This window comes from Semicossyphus pulcher, unplaced genomic scaffold, assembly GCF_022749685.1.
Source record: "Semicossyphus pulcher isolate SPU_LCO1_2020_fin unplaced genomic scaffold, fSemPul1.0.p SCAF_18, whole genome shotgun sequence".
NCBI classification, from domain to species: Eukaryota; Metazoa; Chordata; class Actinopteri; order Labriformes; family Labridae; genus Semicossyphus; species Semicossyphus pulcher.
In genome coordinates, this window is record NW_027211691.1 from 8,164,579 (window position 1) to 8,189,547 (window position 24,969).

At 39.4% G+C, this 24,969-nt stretch overlaps 1 protein-coding gene across 2 annotated transcripts in view; it reads right to left on the bottom strand.

Annotated features, from left to right (window-relative positions):
* Window positions 1-19,118, bottom strand: part of arhgef4 (Rho guanine nucleotide exchange factor (GEF) 4) — a 49,114-nt gene extending 29,996 nt beyond the window's left edge. The window contains exons 1-2 of one of the 2 annotated variants that reach the window (XM_069666983.1): window positions 18,877-19,118; window positions 18,369-18,498 (exon numbers count right to left, since the gene is read on the bottom strand). In XM_069666983.1, the coding sequence (XP_069523084.1) occupies window positions 18,369-18,498; window positions 18,877-19,029 (283 nt within the window). In that variant the 5' untranslated portion in view covers window positions 19,030-19,118. Of the gene's footprint in view, window positions 1-14,701; window positions 15,347-18,368; window positions 18,499-18,876 lie in introns of those variants that run through there. The other variant, XM_069666984.1, reaches the window with a different exon arrangement.
* Window positions 19,119-24,969: the final 5,851 nt, after the last annotated feature.

Below are 24,969 nucleotides of genomic sequence, written 5' to 3' on the forward strand. Positions count from 1 at the left end.
AACAAAAGAAGCAAAAAATGTTTTCCCAAAAAACGCAATTTTTGTAATTCTAAGTGGTGAAGATCTGAAAAAAACAAAACCTTATTGTCCTCTTAATGTATTCAGATGTGTGTTGGTGGAGTGGAAGCTGTCCCAGTTGTGCTGTTTTAGGCATTTATAAATAGTAACAGTGGGACCAGTTGTCCTCCAGAGGTTGAAGAGACCCCCATCCTGTCAGCCTTGAAAAATCCCATAAAGGGCACAAGACTGGTGGGAAATAGGGGCCTGGAATGACCCTTGTACTCTCACCTTCCCCTAGAGTCCCAAATCATCCAACCCACTTGCTTACTGCAGCATGGTTTCATGTAACACAACTGAATGAACACAATGTGTCAACATGCAGCCTTTAGCACTCTAGAAGTAATGTTTTGGGGGTTTTTTTGTTTTTTTTTCTTGCATTTACAGCTGAATTGGTTTCTACTCCTCATCATTTGTATAGTAAAACATGTAATCTTTCTTGTTTTACTCAAGACAAATCTCTGTATGTCTTTGTGTTTATCCTGTGTGCCTGTGTGAGGTTGTATGCTTATTTGTTGGATGGAAACATGAAATTAAAAAGTACTAATAGACACCTCAATTAGGTTTGTGTCTACTTTTTGACTTTTTGTACTTTTTTTTTTTTTTTGTACTTTTTTTTTTTTTTTTTTTTTTTTTTTTTATATATATATATATATATATCGATAGATATATATATTTTGATCTTTATTTTTTACCCTCTGTGTGCTGATTCTTTCCTATTGTATTGTACTGTATAAGCTGCTGGAGACTGAATTTCCCAGAGGGAGTCATCCCAAAGGGATCAATAAAGTTGAGTCTAAGTCTAAGTCTAAGTCTGGTGGCAGAGCTGATATCAATGTCTTATTTTACAATAATATCTGTTAAAGTTTCCCATTTTCTGCATCTAATTGCATTCATACAACTTTTTATAGAACTATTTATTTATATATACAATTGGTTGTGGGAATATTATGGAACCTTTTCTTATTTGTGTCTTTTAAGAGTGTATCATTGGCAAATATACAAATATTATATTATATTCTTTTTATCAATAAGTTATATACGTTTTCAATCGTCTGAAGGTCTTAGAGCTCCTTTCTTTTTCTGTCCCATCAGACATGTGGTCATGTCCTGTTTCCAGATCTCAGCTCCTTTAGAGAGTGAAATGCAGCTCTTTTGAGGAGTGAAGTGGATAGTTCCATTTCTATTAAAAATTGAATTATTCTTTAATATAAATTGGAAAAGGGATTCCATGCGGGCTCCAAAACAGCTGATGAAGAGTATTATTTTTGGGAAACAGTGACAAAAAAATGGGTTAGGGTGGAAGCACAGAGGTAAATCAGCTTTGGGTGTCTATTTAATGTGAGGACTATGTGCGCTCTTAAAATATAAGTGGGCGATGAATTGGATGAGCAGAGCATGTGGCAGGTATAAGTTTTTGACAACACAGGCTGGGTTATCTGAGTGGAGTGGATTCTGCAAGGATTAACAGTCCAGAGAGGAATTATTATAGCCCATGAGTGACATTAAAACACTGCATGCTGAAGCAGATAAGTTTTCCAATCAAACAGATAATGACCTTTTTCTGGTTTATGTCTATACTGGCTATTTTACCAGTTGCCTTTTAAATGAAGAACAGCATTTTTTTTAATTAATAAAACAGGTTGTAGGAAGCATTTAGAACATCATTTGTTCCAATGGGTCAGATGGGCTGTCTTCAGCCAGCTAAATGCCCTGCTTTTCAGCATGGCTTAACATAAGGATCAGAAACAGAAACACAGTTCTTTCAGAATTTTACATGCAGTTTCAAGTTTATTGGAATTCAGTTTCAAACTAATAAATTCAATTTCAAATTATGCATTATTCAGATTCAGGTTTTAAATGCAATTATTCAAACTTAACAACTCAAATTATGTGATTCAAAATCAAAATTTTTATTCAAATTTAGTTTCTACTGACACATACTGTTTTTCTGCCCATAGTTTTTAGACTGAAGAACATTTACATTTAAATCTTTAAATTGCGTCTTCACATGAATCTGCTGGCTGATAAGGCTATCAAATTAAAATAATTTTCTTACTGGTTATACAACCAATATTACATAAAATCTAAATTATGTATCCTACGAAAAAAATCTACAGTTCCACAGTCTACAAACCTGCTAGTTAGCAGATCTGTTTTAATAGAAAGAGAAGCGTAAAGCTGAAATACAGCAGATGCTCAGCATGCATTCAGTAAAAGATAATGAGGGTAACATCTGCCAAAAGAATAAAATTACCACCCACAGAAGGAAAATAGATATATATATATATACACCTAAAAGGCCAGTTATATACTGTAAATGGATCTACATGTTTCTAAAAAAAAATGGCAACTTTTCCAAAATGTATCAATATTTTTATTCTTATCAGGGATAAAAGGTCCCTTAAACATTCAATCAGGGGACACCAAAACAACGTCAAGTCCATCGGGAAGATAAGGCTTGGGATAATACACCACTCCACACACCCTCACAAAGGAATGGGAACAACTTTTACAGCTTGGCTTAACTGTGCCACACACATGGGGGAGTGTTGACTCATGACCGATCAACTCTGATGAGGACTTCCAGGCTCTGACTAAGTGAAGTAAAGAAGAATGATAGAGGGATTGGGGGAGGTGGGGAGTTTGTGCAAGGAAGTGCTAGGCTACGCTGTGTTATTCCTTTCGCGCTGTGTTTACAGCCATACATGGGCAGTATATGAAAGATATGTACACAGTACAAGGACAGAAACTGACACTAAATGGAATGTGACACATACAAAACACACCACCTCACTCTGCAGGTCTGTAAAAACCACAACCACCCTCCTCCTGCTGCTCCACACCTTTGCCTGCGTTATTATCAGAGAAATGGGGAGACCGAGAAGTAGAGGACGTGTGAAAGAGGGGGGATGGGCGAATGAAGGACAATAGGAGGGAGGAAGACTAAAGCTCTTTTCAGGAATCTGTCACAACACTGGCTTCATCCATCTTTTAAAGTGAAGGCTTTGGGGCTATCAAACATATTGTAGGCTTCTGCCGATGTTACTGTATGTTTCATTATGGCTCTATTCAGACATTACAGAACAGATTTGGGAAGGGGGCAGCGGTTGGAAAGTCATGGAAAAGAGTATCCTCACTCAAAGCTTCATCAATGACAAATGTTATATTTTATTTTGGTTGTACAGCAAGGGAAATGGAAATTTGTCTTGTTCCATTCTTGAATGACTCCCATTACAACATTTACAGAAAAGCGACTCAAATGCTTATTTAAACATGACACAGTCACAGTCAGTGTTCACTAAATGGGCATAATTTAGTCAACACAAAAAAGTGCATTTGTTGGAAAAGGGGGGAAAAGTCATTCATGAAGAGAAACAAATAGATAGAAGGTATGGAAGACTCGAAAGAGGTAATCTCCATACAAAAAGCATGTGAGGTGGAAGGAGGGACTTACATTTTTAGATGGATAGACTTTTTCATCTTTCATCGTTCTTGTTTTTCATCTGATGTGTCTTTGTCTGCTGTAAGTTTATATGTTGTTATTTTAGCATCACTTTTTTGCCCGCTTATAAATCAGATACCATCTTGTCATGTGGTCAGCTTCTAGAAAAGACATCACTTCCCTGACACATCACTTCCAGAGCTGATGGATAAACAGTATGTGTATTGTTATTGATGTGAATTCAAATGGCAGAACAGAAAAACCAGATGAAATCAGTTTGAGAGCCCAAGATGCTGTGATGGTCTAACTCTTTCAGAAGCTTTTCAGCAGCTTTTATGAGTTTTCTGCAATGGGCAAAATACTTCTTTAAATGAATACTGAGATGATATCAACTCCTTTCCAGATTCTCAATTTTTCTTACTTCTATTTTATGCTATATATTTCTCTATGCTTCTCTATGTCAGAGCAACTGTAGTGCCCGAATTTCCCCCCGAGGATTAATAAAGTATTCCTGATTGTGTTTAACTATTTCATGTCAATATAGTTTGTGGATTGAGCTAGATGGAAAAAAAATTGATAAAAACAAAAAATGTTTACAAATTTAGTCCCCAAAGAAATACTGGAACCATCACAAACACTGGATATTTTAAGTGATGTAATTTCATGGTACATTTTGTCAGCCCTCCCTCTCCAGTTAACGCCCATGTCTTCAAACTCCACACTTCCAGTTTATAACAACAGCTTTCTGCTATAAATGTGTCGCCTTCAAAACCAGGCTCGAGGGGATAAACTTCAAGACAACACTATAAAAACCAGCAGTGCAAGCTCTTCCGGAGCCATATAAGACATTATACAAGTGTTTTCACAGAATGACATAAAGTAGGCTCATCATCAAGTCAAACTAACTAACTACTCTTCATGTGTAAAATCTGTGGTGAGCAGTCCACAAACAAAAGATTCTCAAACAAGATGCATCAGTGAGAGTCATGACATCATGCCACTGACAAAAGACAATAGCCACACTAAGAACCAACTAATCTGACAGAAATTACAGCCAGACTCTCATTCCTTACAAATGTAAGTGACTCCTGGCTCTAAACGTCAGCACCTCAAGGTGTGGTCTTCTTTATTCTGACAGTTTAAGGTCTTATCTTACATACCACACATTCTCAGTCTGTTTCTGTTTCCAGGCAGGACACTTAAGGAGGTTCAATGGTGAGGGTCTAGAGCTTTCTTCAGATGCAGCAGTAGATCGTCAACAATTTAGAAATATTAACAAAAAAAATACAAAATGATGCCTTTCATTAAACAGGCCATTGCCTCTATAAAACATTGAGGACTAGCTCTTATTTACAATGATGTGTCATAACAGTTAAAAAAAAAAGAGCAAAACAAGTAGAAACAGATGCTGAATGCATGCTGATCCTGTATTAAAAGTATCATGGGATAGCAATGTTTACATTTTAAGGCTGCTTTGTAAAGACTTCCAACAAGCCAAAGTATAGAAACTAAAAGCACATCTTCAGAGCTTAGTACAAATGCTGTTAATTAAATAAATCTCACTTTTTTAATGCTTCAATGCATAAACTAAATTCAGTTGTCGATGCAAAAATCTCAGATAGAACCTGATGAAACATAGACAAATAAAACCAAAAACTATATTCATTACTTGGTACTAATTAAGCTAAGTAAATAATATTTTTTGTTCATATATCAAATGTTACTAAACCAATCCTACTGATATCAAAACCCAAACTACCAAACACAGATAATTACTGAGAATTCAAAATGTGATCAAATAGGATGTAGGATTTTTGTTTTATTGCCTTTCCATGTGTTTTATGAGTAGTTTTAGAAAGACACAAATGTTTTTGTTTGAATGAATGAAGAATGAACGACATATTTCATAGAGCAGATGTTGGATTGTATGTGTAAACCTACTTGGTAATAAACTTGATTCTGATTTCTGTGTGAATACATGAGCTAGGAACTTTAGGTGTTTAGGCTTTAGGTGTGAACTTCAGCTCTTGCAACTCTGTGGCATTGTACCACATGGGAAGATGTTAGTTAATTCATACAAGCTACTTCATAAATACAAATAAAGACTATTTGTTTTGAGATATTGTACTTCATATAATAAAATTTACATTTAAAAAGAAGAGGATTTTATGCTGTAAATCAGGTGTTGATTATTGTGTTCAATTATATTTAATTGCCAGGCTCCCTCCAGCTTCCCAATCAAACCTGATCCTGCCAGTGCTGTCTATCAGCCTCCCCATCAACCAATACTGATATGAAAAGCCAGCATTAATGTAGTTGTATCATCAAAAACCTTGCATCAAACGTGCTCATCCTCTGCCCTTCACTGCGGTGATGGGCCAAGGGGCAACTAGGCAAGAGAGGGTGCTACACAAAGAGTTGCAGAATGAGAAAGAACTAGAGAGTTCCAGTCTCAGTTTTACCCAGTTGATGGGGGTGGTCATTCCTCGCTATCAAAGGAAATCTATTTAAAGTAGAAAGACTTCTCACTATCTGCCTGCCAATGGATAGCACAGGCATGGAGTAAATCTTTTCTTCTTCCTCTCCTCTTTTTTCAACAAAGAGAAGATAAGTAATTTTAGCATTCTGTTTAGCTGAGGTACTGGCAAACCAGCCACATGGAGGTGGTTAATTACACATGATATAATAAACTGCAAAATGTAAAACAATGGAAGAGTTCTTTTATGTGCATGTGCATAAAAATACCACGTGTACACTGATGCTTGGGCCAAACTGCCTCAACGTCTGTGCCAAGCTGTCTTTAGACCTGGGTCGAGCCATGTCCCAACAGGAGGGGACAAAAACAGCTTGGGCATAAAAATTACTTGATAATGAGGAGGTTATGTGGTTGTGTTACAAACTGTGGTATAACTGTGGTACAGTTAAAAGAGATCAGTGTTATATATGCTCGTCTCCTCAATAAATTGTATATATGCTCACTGCGCTAAATTATTTTAAATTAGGATTAACTGCTCTTGGGCAACATCTCTTGGCCAAATCCAGGTCAATTAAACAAAACCAGAGATTTTGCAGAGGTGTATAATGTCAGGCAAAAATAACAGGCAAATGATATGTCACTCATCGTCATTGTTGCCCTGGTGACGGAGAGTAGGCAGTCCTTCATTGCGTCCCAGGACACATTCATGTACACACTGCTGAAATAATGTAGCAATATGTGCACAAGGCCATCTCCGAATGTGGTCTGAGTGACTAAATCTCCTCTTTTTGCAGAGCCTACCCCAAAGGTGTGTTCTGACCAAAATTGAAGTTAAAATTCACCTCTCCAGATTTGTGATTTCAAATGAGTAGAGCCCGTTCATCTGTCAGAGAAATCTAAATGTTGATTGGCTTTCATGACACGGGGCCAAGCAAATTTACGTTTATTTCGCGTCATTGTCATGAATTTGCGGCAACTGCTGTGATTATGGTCAAAATATGTACTGGTAACAAAAATAACAGTCTCATAATAGAATAATCTCATGGAAATATGTTTCTATAATGCTTGATAGTAGTGGACTTCCCAAGCTCATAATAGAACCCTGCTTTAAAAGTATCTTTGCTTTTTAAAATAAATGGCAAACTGAGTAATAACAAGGGAGAAGTTGCCAAACTGCTAACAACTATACACTACTTGTAAAAGGGAAACAATTCACCTTCAATTTCAACCAATGCCCGAGTCGCCTGAGCAGTGGAGCAAGTTAAGCAAATGCAATTTTACAATGACAATTACAGGGCAGGTTTCAGCTGTGGAGACGAAAATGTTCACAAAGGAGCCAATTACAAGAGCCAGACTGCTATATATGTAACTTGGCTTTAATGTTTTGCATTCAATTTAATGGGGTTACTGTGTGAACAGTGACCTTAAGTATTTATGTTGGAAAATGTGTACATGATGGAGGAGCCCTCCCTGAGCCCTTGCGTATTATGTATCTTTCCAGGTTTGCTCCCCCTACTTTTAAACAACCAGGCAAAACAAAGCCTGTTAAATTACAGTATGCATCATCACTGAAATTACTACACATAGGAAATACCAAACACAGGGGTCATAAATAGTACTTGCATTTGTCAAAGCACAAATGAAGAAGTGGGAAGGAACAAAGATAAGAACAGTGGAAACAAAATATTCACAATCTGGAAAAGAAAAACAACACAATTAATTTTCAGTCCTAATTTACAGTTGAATCAATCATCATAGAAAGAACAACAACTGGAGACTCTCGATGAAAGGAAAACCTTTCTTTGGTTGCTACATGACAACATGTGCCCCTAAACAACAACCACCACAGCATTCAATCTCTTTTATGGAACAAAGCATGCTCCTCTGACATGAGGTAATGGGCATTAAGTGGAGTTAATTGCTCCCAGCACTTTACATCATCCTTCTGTTTTGACACTCAGGCCGCTGCTAAAACGACTTAAACTGTACATTATATTGATCATCTTCAATATGTTGCAATAAGGATTATCAGGATTCTGACTGGTTTTCAGTGTAATTGTCTATGTAAGGCCTGACATTATCAAATTTAATTAATATTTAAGTACTTTTTAGTATTGAGTCAGATTTCTCTAATCTGATCAATCTGATTAGGTGAACTTTCAACATTTGCAAATAAATGACATACAAGATAAATAAATATATAAATAATAAGATCTCTAATCATCATTTGTTGGCTAAAGAGGCAGCTTGATAATGTTGTTTCTTACCCTTAGAAACAATACAGGCCCAGTACATACACCAGCTCAAAAAGAGCACATTTACCAAACAACCAAAAGTTTGGTTTTAGCTTTTACAGAATCAATGCTAATTTGCTACAGGCAACATTTTGCCTTCTGTGAGGATTGCCAATTACACCATCCAAAGCAGCCTGCAAATATTACCTCTATGTTTTCTGCATTGATTTTGGCTTGAACAAAAGAGCCAAGAGAGATAGAAGGTTATCTAAGAGATTGGTTTACGTACCCAGTTAGAAGTTTTCCAAACCCAGTACTAGATCCAAAGGTAAACCAATCTCGGAACCTAAAGTATGTCGAGCTAGGGTGTTAATATTAGTTTTTGTGGTTATTTGGAATTATTCAGAGTAAGTCTTTTACCTGATTCTTGCTCTATAACTTGAGTACAAAAATTAACATAAGTATGTTAAAAGTAAAACCTTCAAGATTTGTTTTTATATAAAAGGTATGATTGTCCATGATTGTGTAAAACACGTAAGTCGCCTGTTTTACAAATTTTTAGAGGCCACATGCCCACATTGCTACATTTATATAACACTTTTTCGTCCTGCTCATTCACCCATTCACAAACACTTTTCCGGCCACCGCCCCCGCCGATAAATTTCGATTTCGTATTACACACACACACACGTTAGGATTTCAGTTGTTAGAGATACTAGGTGCAGGGGTGCTGTTTCACTTGTTGTTAGGTTTGGATAATTAGATTAGTTAGGTTTCATTTGTGTTTTTGTTTCACTTCAAGATAAGTGTTTATCAGCTCTAGTTTAGAGTCCTCTTTTTGTTATAATTGTTTATTGATTTGAACAGCACCCACAGGCCCCTTTTCAGTTTTTCACTTTTTTGTTACTGTTACCAAATTACTTCTTTGTTAATACAGAACTTGTGTTTACGAAGAACAAGTGGTTTTATGTTGCTTCCCTTATCCCTCATGAGCCGGGTCGTAACAAACACACACACACACACACACACACACACACGGTTGGCAGCAGGCTACAATGCAGGGTGTCAGGAGCAATTTTGGATTCAGTGTGTTGCCCGTGCACAACATTTTGACAAGTGCAGGAGGAGCAACCCTAACCCCTAACCTTGCAAACATGATGAGGGCAAGTGGCTGAAATTGTTAACAGGCTGAGCTATTTGTCATTGAGATGTTTATCAACTTGACACGGTTCTGTGTGACCACAGCATCCACAGAAACCACATCAAGAAAAATGATTCAGGAGTGAACTGAGGATATCTGAGTTTCTGCAAGATGGTAAATGGTAAATGGACTGTACGTATAAAGTGCTTTTCTAGTCTTCTGACCACTCAAAGCGCTTTTAAACTTTCACATACACACATTCACACAATGATGGCACAGGCTGCTATGCAATGCAATGATGGCTAAGTGCCAATCTATAATCAGGATTTTATTAACTATATTCATACACCGAAAGCAATGCCTTCGGGAGCAATTTGGGGTTCAGTGTCTTGCCCAAGGGTACTTCAACATGTAGGTTGTAGCAGTCAGGAAAGAACCAACCAACCTTCGGATTGGGAGACGATGGACTCTACCACTGAGCCACAGCTGCCCCTTTCTATTTGCTCATGCTAAACCAATGCAGACCGCTTCTGAGCTGTAGCAAAGAATTAGATGACAATGTATATATGAATGGATAAAACTAGGGAAATTGTTGCAATAGTTCAGTTCCTTGTTTCCATTGTACCCATCTCAGCTAAGTAACTTCAGCGGAGGTAAAGCATGAAGACGCTTCAGGCTGAATGGCTGTTCCACAGTGACCTATTTCCCTGTGCCCTGTGCCTCACATTTTTAGTGATGGATGCTTTCAGACATCCTTCCCTCCTCCCCTCACTGTTTCTTGCTCCACAGATGAGGACATTTGACTCATCTGACTCTGTGTGTGTGTGTGTGTGTGTGTGTGTGTGTGTGTGTGTGTGTGTGTGTGTGTGTGTGTGCGTGCGTGTGTGTGCGTGTGCATGTGTTTGTGCATGTGCGTGTGTGTTTGGGGGGCACTGTGTGCTTCATAGTTGCCAGCTGGCCTTGCTGTACTTTACAGGCCCACACAGAGGCAAAAGTTTTCGCATGGGGCCAGTCATAGATATGTTTTAACACTTGACCACTGTGTGGTGTCATTAGGATAGATTGTATTGTTATTAGTGAGCAAGAGGAGGAAATAACACAATTTAACCTGGTGGTTTTGGCTCAGGCATAACGAAGCACTTCTGGAGATAAGATGCACCACTCAGTTCATACGGAGGGCAATAGTAAAGCTATAACTACAATAATAATTACAGACATAAGTTTACTTTCAAATTTGAGTGATCAATCTGTGTTTGACCTGTTCCTGTTTCAACATGACAATGCCCCTATTTAGATAGAAAGCTCCATTAAATGCAGTTTTCCAGGTTTAGTTTGGAGGAACTTGACCTGCTAAAAGTCCTGACCTCAACACTATCCAACACCTTTGGGATGATCTATGACACTGGCTGTGAGCCAGGCCTTATCACCATATGTCAGTTGGACCACTAAGAGCGTCGAAGTGGGGGGGTAAGTGAGACTGACTACTCAGGGTCCTAATGGGGGGAGGGCCCTCGAGGGGCCTGAAAGGAATAGATAGATTTTGTTAGCAATTTTTTTTCTCTAAATTACAATTCGCTTAATAAATAAACAGATTCTAAACTCTTTATCTGGCCAAATGTGTCTCTGTGAGGCCCCTCTAAAAACAAGCTTTTAAAAGAAAGGTGAGTACAACTCAGGCAGTTTAAGAATTGATTAAGCTAATATCAGCAATTGCATTGTGTAAATATAAGTGTATCATATTCAGACATAATTAGCATCATAAGTACAATCTCATAAGACATATGTATAAATATTACCCCTTGGCAAAGACAGTCCGCCTTTTTAAGACGAAATTGGCTGTCTAAAGGGCAATATTGTACACGATAGACAGGTAAAAAGGAAATCTCCATTCTGAATGAAATGTTTGCCATCACAATTTAGAAATTATGACATAATGGTATGTAGCTTGGATTAGAGGCAGTTAACCAGGACAGCTTGTAGCATAAATGGTAAATGGGCTGTACTTATATAGCACTTTTCTAGTCTTTGCTGCTTAAGCTCAAAGCTGCTTTTACACTACACATCACATTCACACACACATTCATACACTGATGGCAGAGGCTGCTATATAAAGCGCCCAACTGTCAATCAGTTATCACATTCATACCCGTTGACTATGCCACAGGGAGCAATTTGGGATTCAGTGTCTTGCCCAAGGACAATTCGACATGTAGCCAGAGGGAGCTGGGGATCGAACCTCTGACCTTCCGATTGAAAGACGACCAACTCTACCACTGAGCCACAGCCGCCGCATAACATCTTACATAATCTAAATAAACCAGTATCATAGCAACAATGTCATGTAACATTATCCATAATATTGTCTAGCACAGCTCAACATCATGAACCAAATGGCCTCTAGTTAAATTTAGTTATTTCTTGCCTAAGGTTCCCATTTGGACAATAATCTAAAACAGAAACGATAAATTATCATTTAAATTAATTTTCATTAATCTTTTTATACTTTGATTCATATTCTGAGGGAAGGTCAATTTTCTGAGCACTTCTACAAAGACTTCAACTTGAACAAAAATTTTATTAGTAACAAAAATATATTTATAATATTATATTATATCTTAAAGTTGAATAGAGTTGTGGGGTAGAGTCCAAATAGAGTTAATACAGCTTATACATTATTTGGTGGCCATTTTAATAAGGGGCATTTGTATTTAAAAACCAAGATCTGAAGAATAAAGGGCCATTTTATTTATTGAAATCCCAAGATTGATGACAAATAAAAAAAACACTTATTTCATGTACTCTGTCGGGGGGAGAGAGAGAAAAAGAGAGAGAGATATTTTACGATCAGCCACAGAGGCTCATTGTTGTGCAGGAAACAGATGTCCTTGTGTCACTTTGCCCCAGCTCCCACCAAAAGAAGAAGAAAAAATCCACCAATGGAAATCACATTACATATGTAATCTAAAGTTCTTCAGTTATTCGATCTCAATCAGTAGAAATCTCAACTCCAGACTACCATTCACTACCTCCTATCTATTTACAGAAAAAAAAATCCAAGATGAACAAAAAAAGACCTTTAGTACATTTAGATTGACAATTAAGTCTTCCAAACTAAATGACAAAATATATATTTTTTGCCAATGCCTTCAAAAGGGACCTGAATGAATATATTGTTAATTCAAAATATCACTATCATCATCAGTTTTGGACACTTTTTTTCTGTTGGGTGTAAATAATGAACCAACTAAATGCCATATGCTGCAATATTTCTATTCTATCTATTTGTAATAGAAGAAGCCTTTGGAATTTGATGTTGTGCTAGCTACCTAGCTAAGCAGCCTACCACTTTGTCACACATTTTGGCCTGCCCCTGTTGGCCTAACACTGCTTGAAAATAAAAAAAAACAATACTGCAAAGCTATATTTCAAAATTGTTCTGATGATGTCAGGCTAGGTTCCCAACACATTTTCTCTGACCAATGAATTGTCGGTGCTACATCCAGCAGTTTTTGTAACTTTTAGTGTTGCCAACTGGTACAGCCACATTTGCCAATAGACATGCTCCACAGGACACATTGATCAATTGCATGGCAGCAAGAGACTGCTTATCTAAAAATGTTTTAATCAAATGTCTCAAACCTTGCCTTTTACTACTGGGACAGAACTGATTAATTTTGTGATTGCTACTTCAGGCCATTGTTTAACAAATCTTTCAATCCGTGTATTGTTGAAATGTAGGTTTGTACATAATTACACGGTGTAAAGAAGAGAAAAGGGCTGCTCAGTGTGTAGTACGTGCCCACATCTTTGCCTTTGAGTGTATGTAAAAGAAAAAAATACTGTGGCTGCTCAGAAAACTACCAAAAAAAGAGGAAACAGCATTCAGGCCATGAATGACGTAAATATACTACTCATTGTATGTAACCTCACACATTTCTAACATGCACTGTACTCTTCCGAATTAGTGTAATTTATTTTAATACAACCGCAAGCCATCACATATGCTTGTTCATCCACCTCCGACTAAGCAACAAACACTTGCTTATGTTCCAATGGGAATATTCAGTGCTGTGTCCGACCCTCCTCCTACTCGACTGTACATCTTGAACACTCCACCCCTCCTCTCCTGAATGTACACAGTCCATCTTTTACAAGTTAAAAGCCACTGCTCTTCACATAGACGCACAGCCTGACTGACAAAGATGCTACAACAACAACTAGGAGTCAGGATAAAGCTAATGCAATGCCATTTCATATCCTGGCTAAATGCTACAGCTTAATGAGCTAATACGTCTCCCATACACTGATTTTGCTGCTCTGAGCTTTGCGCTTCAAAATTGTTCTGAGTAAAAAGTCCTGAGCTGATGGCCAGCTTGTCTCTTATCATTTCATATCCATCTTCAGAAAGCAGCACTGAACACATGTCCTGTGACAACAACAGTAAAATAGGCTGACAGTTAGTGTTGTTGAGTGGAAAGCATGCATATGGATGAGATGCAAAGGTATATAATTATCCATGTACATAAACGAACACGTTATTCACAGGCCTGCAGCTAGTGTTGGTGAACAAAAAACACTGCTGATGATCACACTCAAAGGCTTGGTTTCAAACATCATCAATCTTTCAAGTCATTTTTCAAGCAAAAAACTCAAACATTTGCTGTTTCCAGTTTCTAAATTACACTGACAACGACACCAAGTCTTCCTGAGAATCTTCATGCAATCGCCATGTTATTCCTATTCTCTTTCTTGTCATATCTGTGCTGTCACTTTAAATAAAGGCAAAAAAATAAAAACACTCTCAGCACAATTTTTTTTATTTTAACGAATACTGAGTCCAAGTACTCAGACTAAAGGATATTATTTATTTGCTGCCTGCGGGCCAAGATGGGTTCAACCTTGGAAAACAAGCATGTGCATAAACAATATATCACCCATGTTTATAGCAGATAGGTACACAAATATAAATCAGAGAAAAAAAGACTGTAAGAAACCAATCTTTGTCAGGACAAGCTGTTATTTCCTTGCTCTTTCTGCATGACTAGAAAGCCATGCAGCCGGCCCACCCAATCATCAACACAGCACCTATCTTGTCATCGGGTGTAAACTGGCATGATGCACAAATGTGCACACACACAAACACACACAGTGCCTTTAATCCATCCCTGTATAACACACTAACCTCATGACAGTGTGTCAGTCTGCTGGCTTGCACACGTGTTTGCATTCAGTGCATTCATGTGCATGAAAAAGGAGACTTTATATCTGCAAGTTGCAAGTTAAATATTGCACTTCATTGATATGGGGGATATCTGCACAGACCTGCATTGTGTGTGCAGGACACTTACCTGTGGTGGAGTGCAGACTCTCTAAGCTCCAATAGCGAGACAGGACCCCCCTCAGAGTGCCGCCCAAGCTACCTCCTCCTCCACCTCCACCCATACATCCACCGACCCCAAGACCTCCATCCACAGTAGTGTCCACTCCTCCGCCTGTGAGGCTTCCTCCATCCGAGTCAGATCCCGGTGACAGCCCCGAGCTGCCACTGCCACTGCTGCCACAGCTGCCCCCAGGCAGTGGAACGCCCCCCTCTGAGCCCTGCTGGGTCCGCATCCCAATTTGGATGCACAACACTGAGGGGGAAATGGAAGTGGGCAGTGAAGAGGTAAGTGGAAATGAAGAGGAGGCGAGGCGGCTGAGCAGGTGGTTTATTCTCCCAGAAGGGAGAGTGTGCAGAGGAGGAGGAGGAAGGGGAGGTGTCCTCTTGGCTGATCTACTGCACTATTCGCTGAGGTAAGCTTCAGCTGTCAACTTGCTGTTTCCTCCTCCCATGCACAGAACAGCGATCCTCTCCCTTCCTTCACCTCTCTGCTGTAGATCCCTTCTCATACAGTGGCTGGCTCCTATCTCTCTGCTCTTCTTGCTCTAGGTCTTCCTACCCATTTGCACACTGCTTCACTTCTTCACATAAACTCGCAGTCCATCCCTCTCCCTCCCTCTCTCTTTCTCTCTCCCCCTCTCTATCTCCAGGCTGATATCAGTGGGGGTCCTACAGGGAGGTTTCGGCAGCTCAACCGTGTCGATTGCCTTCTAGCAAAAGTGTGAACGGCTCACTAATGGCGCAGGATCCATTTAGGTGGAGATTGAAAAGAGCCAGCCCTCCCTCGGTCCACCCTTCTCCACCCACCCAAACACACAAGAACAACACTCACACACACACACACACACACTTAAACACAAACAACCCATACTTTATGTTGATTATTTAATCTACAATGAGTTACAGAGCAGATTTGAGATTCAATTCATGGTCACAGTGAATCACTGACTGCTATCATTATAGTGAGATATAGTAAATGTTTTATAGATGCTGTATGTTTGTATTTTTGCTGTATGTTTGTATTATGTTTGCATCTACATAAAACATACAATTGTGATAATTATACTTAACTTAATAAGTCATTTTTTTTGTATACAGTCTTATTTGTATTTGTTTCCTCACAATGATTCAGTGCCTGTGTATCTGTCTACAGACAATGCGCTGTCAGTCCATACACACACACACAATACAGTGGGCTGGAAATGAAAATGTCACAGTTATAGCAAAAAGCAGGGATTGAAGGCAAAAAGCCAAAAAACTAGATGTTATCTGTGGTACAATACACAAGAACACACACACAAGATTAATTGTCCCTTCAAGCAGAACCACACGATTGCTTAACATACAGAGGATTGTACCGCAACAGTCTTACTACGGGAAGTGTGTGTATGACAGTGATACCAAAAAAACAGAGCAAAACATGTAAGTAAGTATATTTGGAAAAGGGAATAAATACATTTAAAAGCTTTATTCAGTCCTGTCAATATTTACATTAAGGGCATTTAAATTACTTCCTTGCAACTTTTTATATTTAACTACCATATTTAACAGGAACAACAAAGATGTTATTGCTCATGAAGCTCTGTCATAATCCAATAACAAACGACCAAGCAAGAGATAAATCTAAAGTCGTTCACCTGAGGCTTGTGGTACCTGACTTAACAATAAACTGTCTAACATTCCATTACTGAGGGATTTCAGCCCAATGAAACCCCCTTCAAAAGATTACATGAGAAAATTAGATGTAATGCTGTACAGATTAACTCTGCTCTGCTGGGGATCAAGATGATAATGCATAGCATTGTGTAAAAAGATTAAAGTGGTTTTATTGTGGTGTGGTGTGGTGTAGTGTGCTGTCACATTTCCAGCCCCAGACAGACTATCACAGAGAGGTGGCACTGCAATTGTCTTATGACTCAGCTCCCAATTCAATTTAGTCCAATGAATCAATTTATAATGAGGATATCTCCATCAAGACCGCTGACCTCACTGTGAGGGCATTCAATCTGCAGCCTGACGGAGTGTGAGCTCAGGCTGAGTATGTGTATGTGATGCATTCAGGAACCACAACCCAGGTGTCAAAAGTCACTGAATTGATGGTGATGGTGAGATCGATGCCATTTTGTGGACAAAATAGTGAAAACACTTCTCAGTAGAGCATAATGCAATTCAACAGGGACAAACTGAGCATTACACCATTCATGAAGGAAGAAGTGATCTAAAGAGGGAAAAAGTTAAAATGATCTTATTACACTGAAGGATTTAAGGGCTTTTCATTTAAACAAAAAGCAAAAAAAGGGGAAAAAAAGGTTCGAAGACAAGGGCTGAAGCTCTTTTAAGTATATTATTACTGAAATGTAAAGTGACAATATGTTAAAAGATAGGTTTGATAATAGGAGGGATACATGAAAATGTGAATCCAGTGTGTTGTATTTTGCAACTATTAAGATTACCATTGGCCAAATGTGCTGATGTGTTTCAGTAAGATTTTTCTGAAGCAAGTTTAATAAATGTAGAAACCTCTTTCCTCTCTTTGTCACAATAACCTCACAAAAAAAAAAAACAAGCATAGAATGATCGAATGATAGGTATCTGTTGGTTTAGAGCTGTATTGTGAGAGGGACTTTAAGAGCTTTAAGTTTCAGTGAGAGTTTACTGCGGCCAGCAGGTTCAATAAGGTACTGCATTGGTGCTTTGATAATGCCAGCCTCAAATTAAAAAAATCCTGTTACAAAATTATGGGAATACAATCCAAAAGAACTTCAAAAAACATATTAGCAACCTTAGTTATTAATTAATTAATCAATTAATTATATTCACTTGAGGAATTTTAACTAGACACATCTCAAAAGTAAGCTCAAATCTTTTTCTTTTTTAGGACTTTAGCAACAAGCAAATATGAGCTACATGAACTGCCTCCCTTGAGCAGTAAGTAGGATTTTATGGCATCTACTGTGGCACTGAGTTTGCCAATTACAACCAATCAAAACCCCCTCCCCTCATTTTCCTCTCCCAAGCCTGTAGGAGAACTTACAGTGAGAGCACAACTTGGAAAACACATCGCACACACTCTAGAGCACGTGTTTGTCTGTTCCGGGTCTCGATACATGGCAGTGCAACATGGGGGACCACATGGACAAGACCCTCAATTTCGATAGATATAAAGGGCTCATTCTAATGTAATAAAAACAAAATGATTCTTATTTTAAGTTGATCATACATAATGACAACATACCAATGAGGGTTCGGGCACGAAATTTTGGACTTGAGAAGACCTCTACCACACACCTTTGACAATGGAGGTGTCTTGTAGGGCACCAGCCTTAACAGGAGTAACTTAGGGTCAAGTGCCTTTCTCAGAAACACTTTGATAAATTAACTTTGACATGTCTACTGGAGGAGATCACAAACTCTCTATGCAAACTGCTATATTTCCTGATCTTAACAGCTCTAGCTCATGACACACAGGATGAAATTAATCCAACATGCTTTTGGTAGGAGACAATTACTAGTAACCAAAATGTTCAAGATTCAACTGGTCCCACAACCAGTGCACAATTTGACAAGCCTGAGTGAATCTAAATAAGTATGCAGTAGCTAAAATTTAAGACAATTTGACCATAGTAGAAACTCACAAGAGTAGGAGACACGGCTTCTCCAGCCTAGGCAGTCAAGACCAATGGGGGTGCTCTGGGAGAAGCAGTGGGCCTTGAGGGGCATCCCCCGGAAGGCCTCAATTGGCCCTAAGGTGACTCCAGCATCAGTCTGTAAGAATGAGAATAGATTCGTTCACTGGCTTATATCATTACTGACATTCAGTTGTTCACTTACGCTGAGCTGGATATGAACCCCTGAGAGACATTCATTAGAAACAAATCAGTGATATGGAAAGAAAAGATTATAAGATGAATGGACATGCATCAGTTAAACTGTGGAGGAGTAGAAAAAATAGCATAGGTCATGCCAGAAAAAAATGTAAAGTGATGACAGATAGAACCAAGCTTCATTTTTCATGAAAAACTGTTAAAGGACATAGGAACAGAAACCCAGAAGCAGGGCAGAGAATATAGGTTGAGGATTACAAAGACTCCCAGTGTTTGGATCTTTGTTTCGGCAGTCCACCGTGCTGTGGCCACATCTTACTTTGTCCATGTCTTGAGAGAACATCGTGTTGAGTTGGCCCAGGCTCCCCCTGATGACTCTGGCCAGTTTACGTTTGCATTTCTTTTGCTCTTCAAACCAGAGGTCATCTGCACACTTTCTCCTTTGCTGCTGCCCACTTCCATCATGGTCCATATCCACCCAGTGGCCATCCCTCAGCCAACCAGGAACCAAAGAAGCTCCCACTGCCTTTTCCACCAACAGCTTTCTTGTTCTGGACTGGCCGGAAGGTTGGCCACCATTTTTGGTGCCCTTATGAGGGCACAGATTACTGGTTAGTCACAGTCAACTATTTGATATCAACTCCTCTCACTGTCCCTCTGATACAGTGCACGACTCTGGCTACTGAAGATTGTGATTGCAATTTTTGGTATATAATCGGTCATACAGCAAAAACAACAATGTGTTTGTAGAGTATGGCATTAAGTTTGGACTTTGATATAACTACAGGATACCTTCACTCACTGTAAGAGTTGGATCAAACCCCACAAGGTTAAAACAGTACTTCTTCTCCCTTTTTGCAGAGGAGAAGTAAAGTCCCATTGGATATGTACGTCAGGCCAAGTCTGTTTATGCCATCAGTGTTACACAGTCACAAAGAAGAGAACAAAGATAATAGGGAACATAAGACACCCACACAAATTGTTCTGATTATGTTACAGGCAAGGGTATTGTGAACTGAGTCATTGTCTAACTTGGGAGAAAACCCTCTTTTGACAGAGCAGTTTGATAATCCAATTGTATTTCCTAAAATGTGGTAGAAAGCCACAAGGGGGGGCTGGTCCTCAAGTTATTTTCTCTGGCTGTGTGTATTTCATCTGCACTGGACTGGATTTTAGGAACTGGCAGGGTTTTTGTAAGCAACTAAATCACAGAAAAGAAATCTAACATGCTGCTGTGTGCTGCTGTTTTTCTCCTACTATTCATTTAGTTAACAGAGAGACACAAAGAAAGAGGGAATTGTTCTCCATCCCAAACCAGTTGCTGACTAATGTGAATATACTGGCAACAACGCTGACATACACATTGATAATGGTTGAATAATCTTTCTTTTTTTTTTTGCTCAGGAAATTTAATGACTTAATGAATGACCTTTCTTAGTAAACGTTCTTCAATTTTTCTTTCTTATTTCTTTTAGCTTAGGAAAGAAAAGAAGATAGACTGTCCTACAATTCCTTGCAACAACAACATTTAAGTAGAAGCATCATTTGGCCATTTACAAAACAGACAATTAACATGACAGTAGTAGATTTTGTAGGCCTAACCTGTTATGTCTATCTTGCATAAAGTAAATATTTATTTTCAAACAATCATACCAATTGGGATTCATGTTCATAAATATGAGTAGAGAGGAGGGTGAGTATGTCAACATGACAACCATTTTGTTTCACTTTTGTGAGTGTTGGCTAGAAGTGGCAATGTTGTGGGCTGAGAAATGAAGCCAACACAGAAGGGTCAAAAACTGATGTCCCTCTAGTTGCCGCTTGAGGCTGGCTCTAAAAGCAAATACAGCCCCATTAGGTCCCATATAACAATGCTTAACTGTACAGCAGAATTAAACATGTTCAAAGCCTGGTACAAAAGAAAAAACGGTTTAGGTTTCTACAGCTAATTTCCCAATTCATGACAACTGTTCAGGGGTTGAATTTTGAATCAACTTACCTGTTTAAGTTATATTACGGCCTAAAGACTTCTTGGTTAGGGATAAGTGACAGGTTGGTGCTGCTAGCTGCCTGCTGGGTGTCATCTCAGCTAATTCCAGTCTTAACCTCTCAGCCGTGTTTGTTGTTGATGCCTTTTAGGGATATTTTCATGCAAATAAGTCTAAGAAGCCTCCAGCTCCAGCTATTTTGGTGAATGAAATTCTAGAATCATATTATTTATATGTTAGTTTGTTTGCTCTTGTATCCAGGCTATAGTAGCCTATAGTCCATTTTTTTTATTTCATCTCTAACCTTCATTCCATCAATCGGATCAATTTATGTTTTAGCACCTTGGATACAAGTTGAAGTTCACAATCTTTCAAAGATGACAGACAAGCCAATAAGAAAAGTGTAAAATGAAATGTAATAACATAGAAGAAAAAGATAGAAATAGAATAACATTAAAGCTGCTGTGAGGAGTTTTTCGCTGGTTATGAAACGGACTGAAATTAATTCTGATTACTCAACATGACCTACAAAATCAAACCAGACCATCAGCAACAAGATTGATTATTTCTATATAGTTATTTTTAATGCCTGAAACTGCTGGTGGGGAGTAGGTGTCAGAAGAAGCGATTAACTGCACGCTGCCTTTATATTCATTTTCCTGGGCAAACATTTTAAGTGAGTGATACATATGACTGTTATAGAAAGCAGGATGAGATTTTTTGTTAAAAACCACCACTTAAGCATGTACAGGACAAAATCAGAGAAGACGTAAGAGGTACGGCTTTGTCCACAGGGGGCTCCAAAATCAACACAACCTTTTCCTCACAGGAGCTTTAAACAACATCAATGTAATAAAATAGGAGTTTAAGGATGTCTATAAACCATTCCTAATGAAAAACCAGGATAAGGAGCTATACTGTAAGTTTGAGGAAGTGAACACTTCCAGTTGCTTTTAGATCCTAAGGTAAGCTGTTTGACAGAATGGAGCATAAAAGCTAAAAGCTGCATAAACAAAATTCTTAGTTGGGCTGAAGAATACTGTAATACTACAAAATCTTTTCACCTGGCTGTTCTCATTTTAAAGGCCTGCATGTACCAACATCGTAAAAACGCAAGAGGCAAAGCATCTAAAAGATCCCATGTCAACATCTGCCTAGTGCAAGTGCAACTGATTCTCAAAACTCTGTGAATGTCTTTTGCTTAGTCCTGAATTCCCCTTTACATCTTTGGGGCAAAATGACCCAAAGGTATCCCCTTTGTTTTCACGGCTACACAGACAACTACGTATTCCAATCAGTCCAATTTTTCATTCTGATGAAATGGGATGAAATAACAAGTCTTGATTCTCTATTCATGTTCATTTTATGACCAGGATTGTTTCTTACCTCTGAGTCGTTGATGTAGCCAATTGCATACAGACTGATGTGTGAATGGCAGTCAATTCTGCTGTCCGCCAAATCCGGAGGGCTGAAGCTGAGTCCGAGGGGGCTAGCTGAGGGTTTTAGGGTTTTGGGTCTCTCAGGGGGGTCTGTCAATCCCTCCACACTGACCGACTGGCCCACAAGAATAGGAGAGACAGAACTTGCCCTTGCCGAGTGAGGGTAATAATATATTTTGCGCTGAGCCGCTGGTCTAGGGCTATTGGGTTTAGGGCTCATTGGCCGTAGAGGGCTCTCAGTCAATCCTTCTTTGGGCACTGGGTGGTACCTGGTTTGGGATTGCGAAATCTGATGAGTAAGGGAAGCTATTGAGCAGGGGCTTAAAGGTGAGACAGGGCTGGTTTGACTGGGCAGGGGGACAGCAGAGTCATCTAAAAATAGAGGTAGGCCAGACACAAAAACTGTAGAAGGTAGACCATTTGATGAACATTTTCTTCGCTGGCCCTCAGATTTACATCCATGGAGGTTTTCTGTTCCACTACCTTGTGGAACTCCACGCTTTGAGATGGGATCAGTGTGGCAAAGGGCTCTGAGGGAGGATGGTGACCCTTGACTGCTGAGCCTGTCCGGGGGTGGAAAGTCTCCCCATTCCAACCTAGAAGCCGTACTGCTACATTCTCCATCTGGCAATGAAAGAGTTCTTTTCAGCAGCTCATCCTCCTTGGCCTTTTTCAGTTTCCTCCAGGATTGTTTGGCTTTACCAGAATCCATGTCAATGCCAACAGCGGCCTGATCGTCATTGTCCTTATCCACTGAACGGGACTCAAACAGGCTGGAAAAGGACTTGTGTGCTTGTGCTAAACGCATACGGATGTTCAAACTATCATTGCTCTTGCTTCTCTTATAAGACTGCCCATCAGGTGACTGGACTTGCCCGGGGAGGGGTTTGTCTGGACTTGGTCCTCCATCATAGCCCTTGCTACTCCCTTGACTGACCAGCTGATGGACATGGTGAGTGTGAGGAGTAGAGGAGAAAAAGCCACAGTCCTCTTCCTCCATCTCATAATTCAAGGAGCAAAAAGCTCGGTTAACTGTTTGGTTGAGGATGTCACCTTTGACAAAAACCTCATCGTCTGTGTTGTCTCTTTGTGATCCTTGGTCAGTCAGAAGGCCCTCATCTACTCCATTTGATACCTCTCGGGGTACCTCCTCACTTTTGGGACACTTTGTTCCCTTAGCCTTTTTCAAAGAAGGGATTTTGGCAAAAACAGAAAACTTAGAGCCTTTATTTTCTGTCTGGTAGCCTTTTGTTTTACTTCTCTTGATCATTTTGTCATTGTTGACATTTCTGGCTGAAAAAGCAAAGTGAGGATCCTCCAAGTCATCACAGCTGCTGCTAGCTGAGGTGTAAGACAGAGCATCATAAGCAACATTCATAGGTCCACAGTGCTCTTGGTTTGCTAGGTTTACCTCAGGTTCTAACATAGCAACGTTTAAATTTTCCTTCAGCTTATGCTGGTGGTGTGTAGTCTCGGGACTTGAAAGGTTAACATCATCTTTAAGTTCATAAGCAGGCCTCATGATTTGATAGTCTCTCTCTGTTGCTAGTTTTAAATCAGCCTCTGTTGGGTCACAGTTTTCTAGTGAACGCTCAGCCTCCAGAATTGGCTCTAAACTACTGACAGCAAGTAGGTTGAGGCTGACATCAGGGTGTGAGTACCTTACTACCCTCACTTCCTGCTGTGGAGCTGGCAAGCTGACCTGTGTGTGGGCTCTACGCTCTCCAGCCAGTGCATATTCATTAATTGATTTATTTGAGCCAATTCTTCCATTGCTAGGTAAGCTCTTATCACTTGGTTTCCTACCACAGTGCTCATTTGCTTTAAATTCATTGTCCACTAATAGGCCTGTGCTCTCTGAACTGAATACTAAGGGCAAACTGACCTGTGTGTGTCCTTCATTTCTTTTTGAGTTACAACCCTGGTATTCATGACTTTCTACACTAGTGTTATCCACAATGAGGGTCTCTTTCCTTAGTTTTTTTAGCTCATCAGCATGAGCCAAGCTTAAATGGCTGTAGCTATTAAGGTCAGAATCATCACTGCTCCAGATACCTCTTTGGTCCGGTGAAGACCGGAACACTTGTGGCCTGCCTATCTTTTCCAAGACAGATTTCAAATTTGTTGATGGCTCAACCAGGGGACAATTTATTCTCTCAATACTTTCGGAGGTGCTCTGGGCTTCCCCTCTCCCCACACCTTTAAAATTGGCACTGGCATTGGTGTTATTATTGGAGTCTGAGAGCATAGAAAGAGAGGCTTGCAGGCTACAGGTAGGTTCAGGGATCTTCTGCTTAATTTGGACTTGCTTACAGTGACTAGAAATTGTGCTAAGAGTAGATTTTATGTTTAATGGGGAAATTACCTTTTGAGCTACATCTTGGTCTCCTCTGCAATTGTCCTGAATGGACTTATTTGCAGAAAGACATGTTGTAGATATTCCTATCTCACTAGGCACATGTTGAGTGAAGCAGGTATCTGAATCACTGGCAATAGCTTTGGAATTTACTCTTGGCTCACTGTGATCAGGAAGCTCTGCTGTGCTATGTTGTAAAAGTGAAAGATTAGTTTTGCTTACTGCTTCTACAATTTCTTTCTGGTCAAGATTAAGATGGGTGCCTTCCACCTCTGGCTCCTTATTGTGCCAGAGAAGAGAGCAGGCTATCTTCTCCCCTTCAAAGTTTCCTAAGACAGTCGGTAAGGTATCCTCTGTCGCTTGGTTGCCAGAAAAACGCAGCAAATTCTTCGAGAACGTGTGATGAGGCAGGCATTCCTCTGACCCCTTACCGGTGTCAGATTGGATCTGAGTTGAGTAAGGCCCTTGGTCTACAGAGCCAGAGAGTGTGAGCTTTTCCAAAGAATGGAGCTGCCTATGAGTGGATATTTCTATTTCAGTAGCAACCTGTTCCGAGTGATTCAGGATTAAATCCTGAGTTGGATCTGGAACTTGCAGTGGTTTGAACCATGTGCTCTGATGTTTTTGAT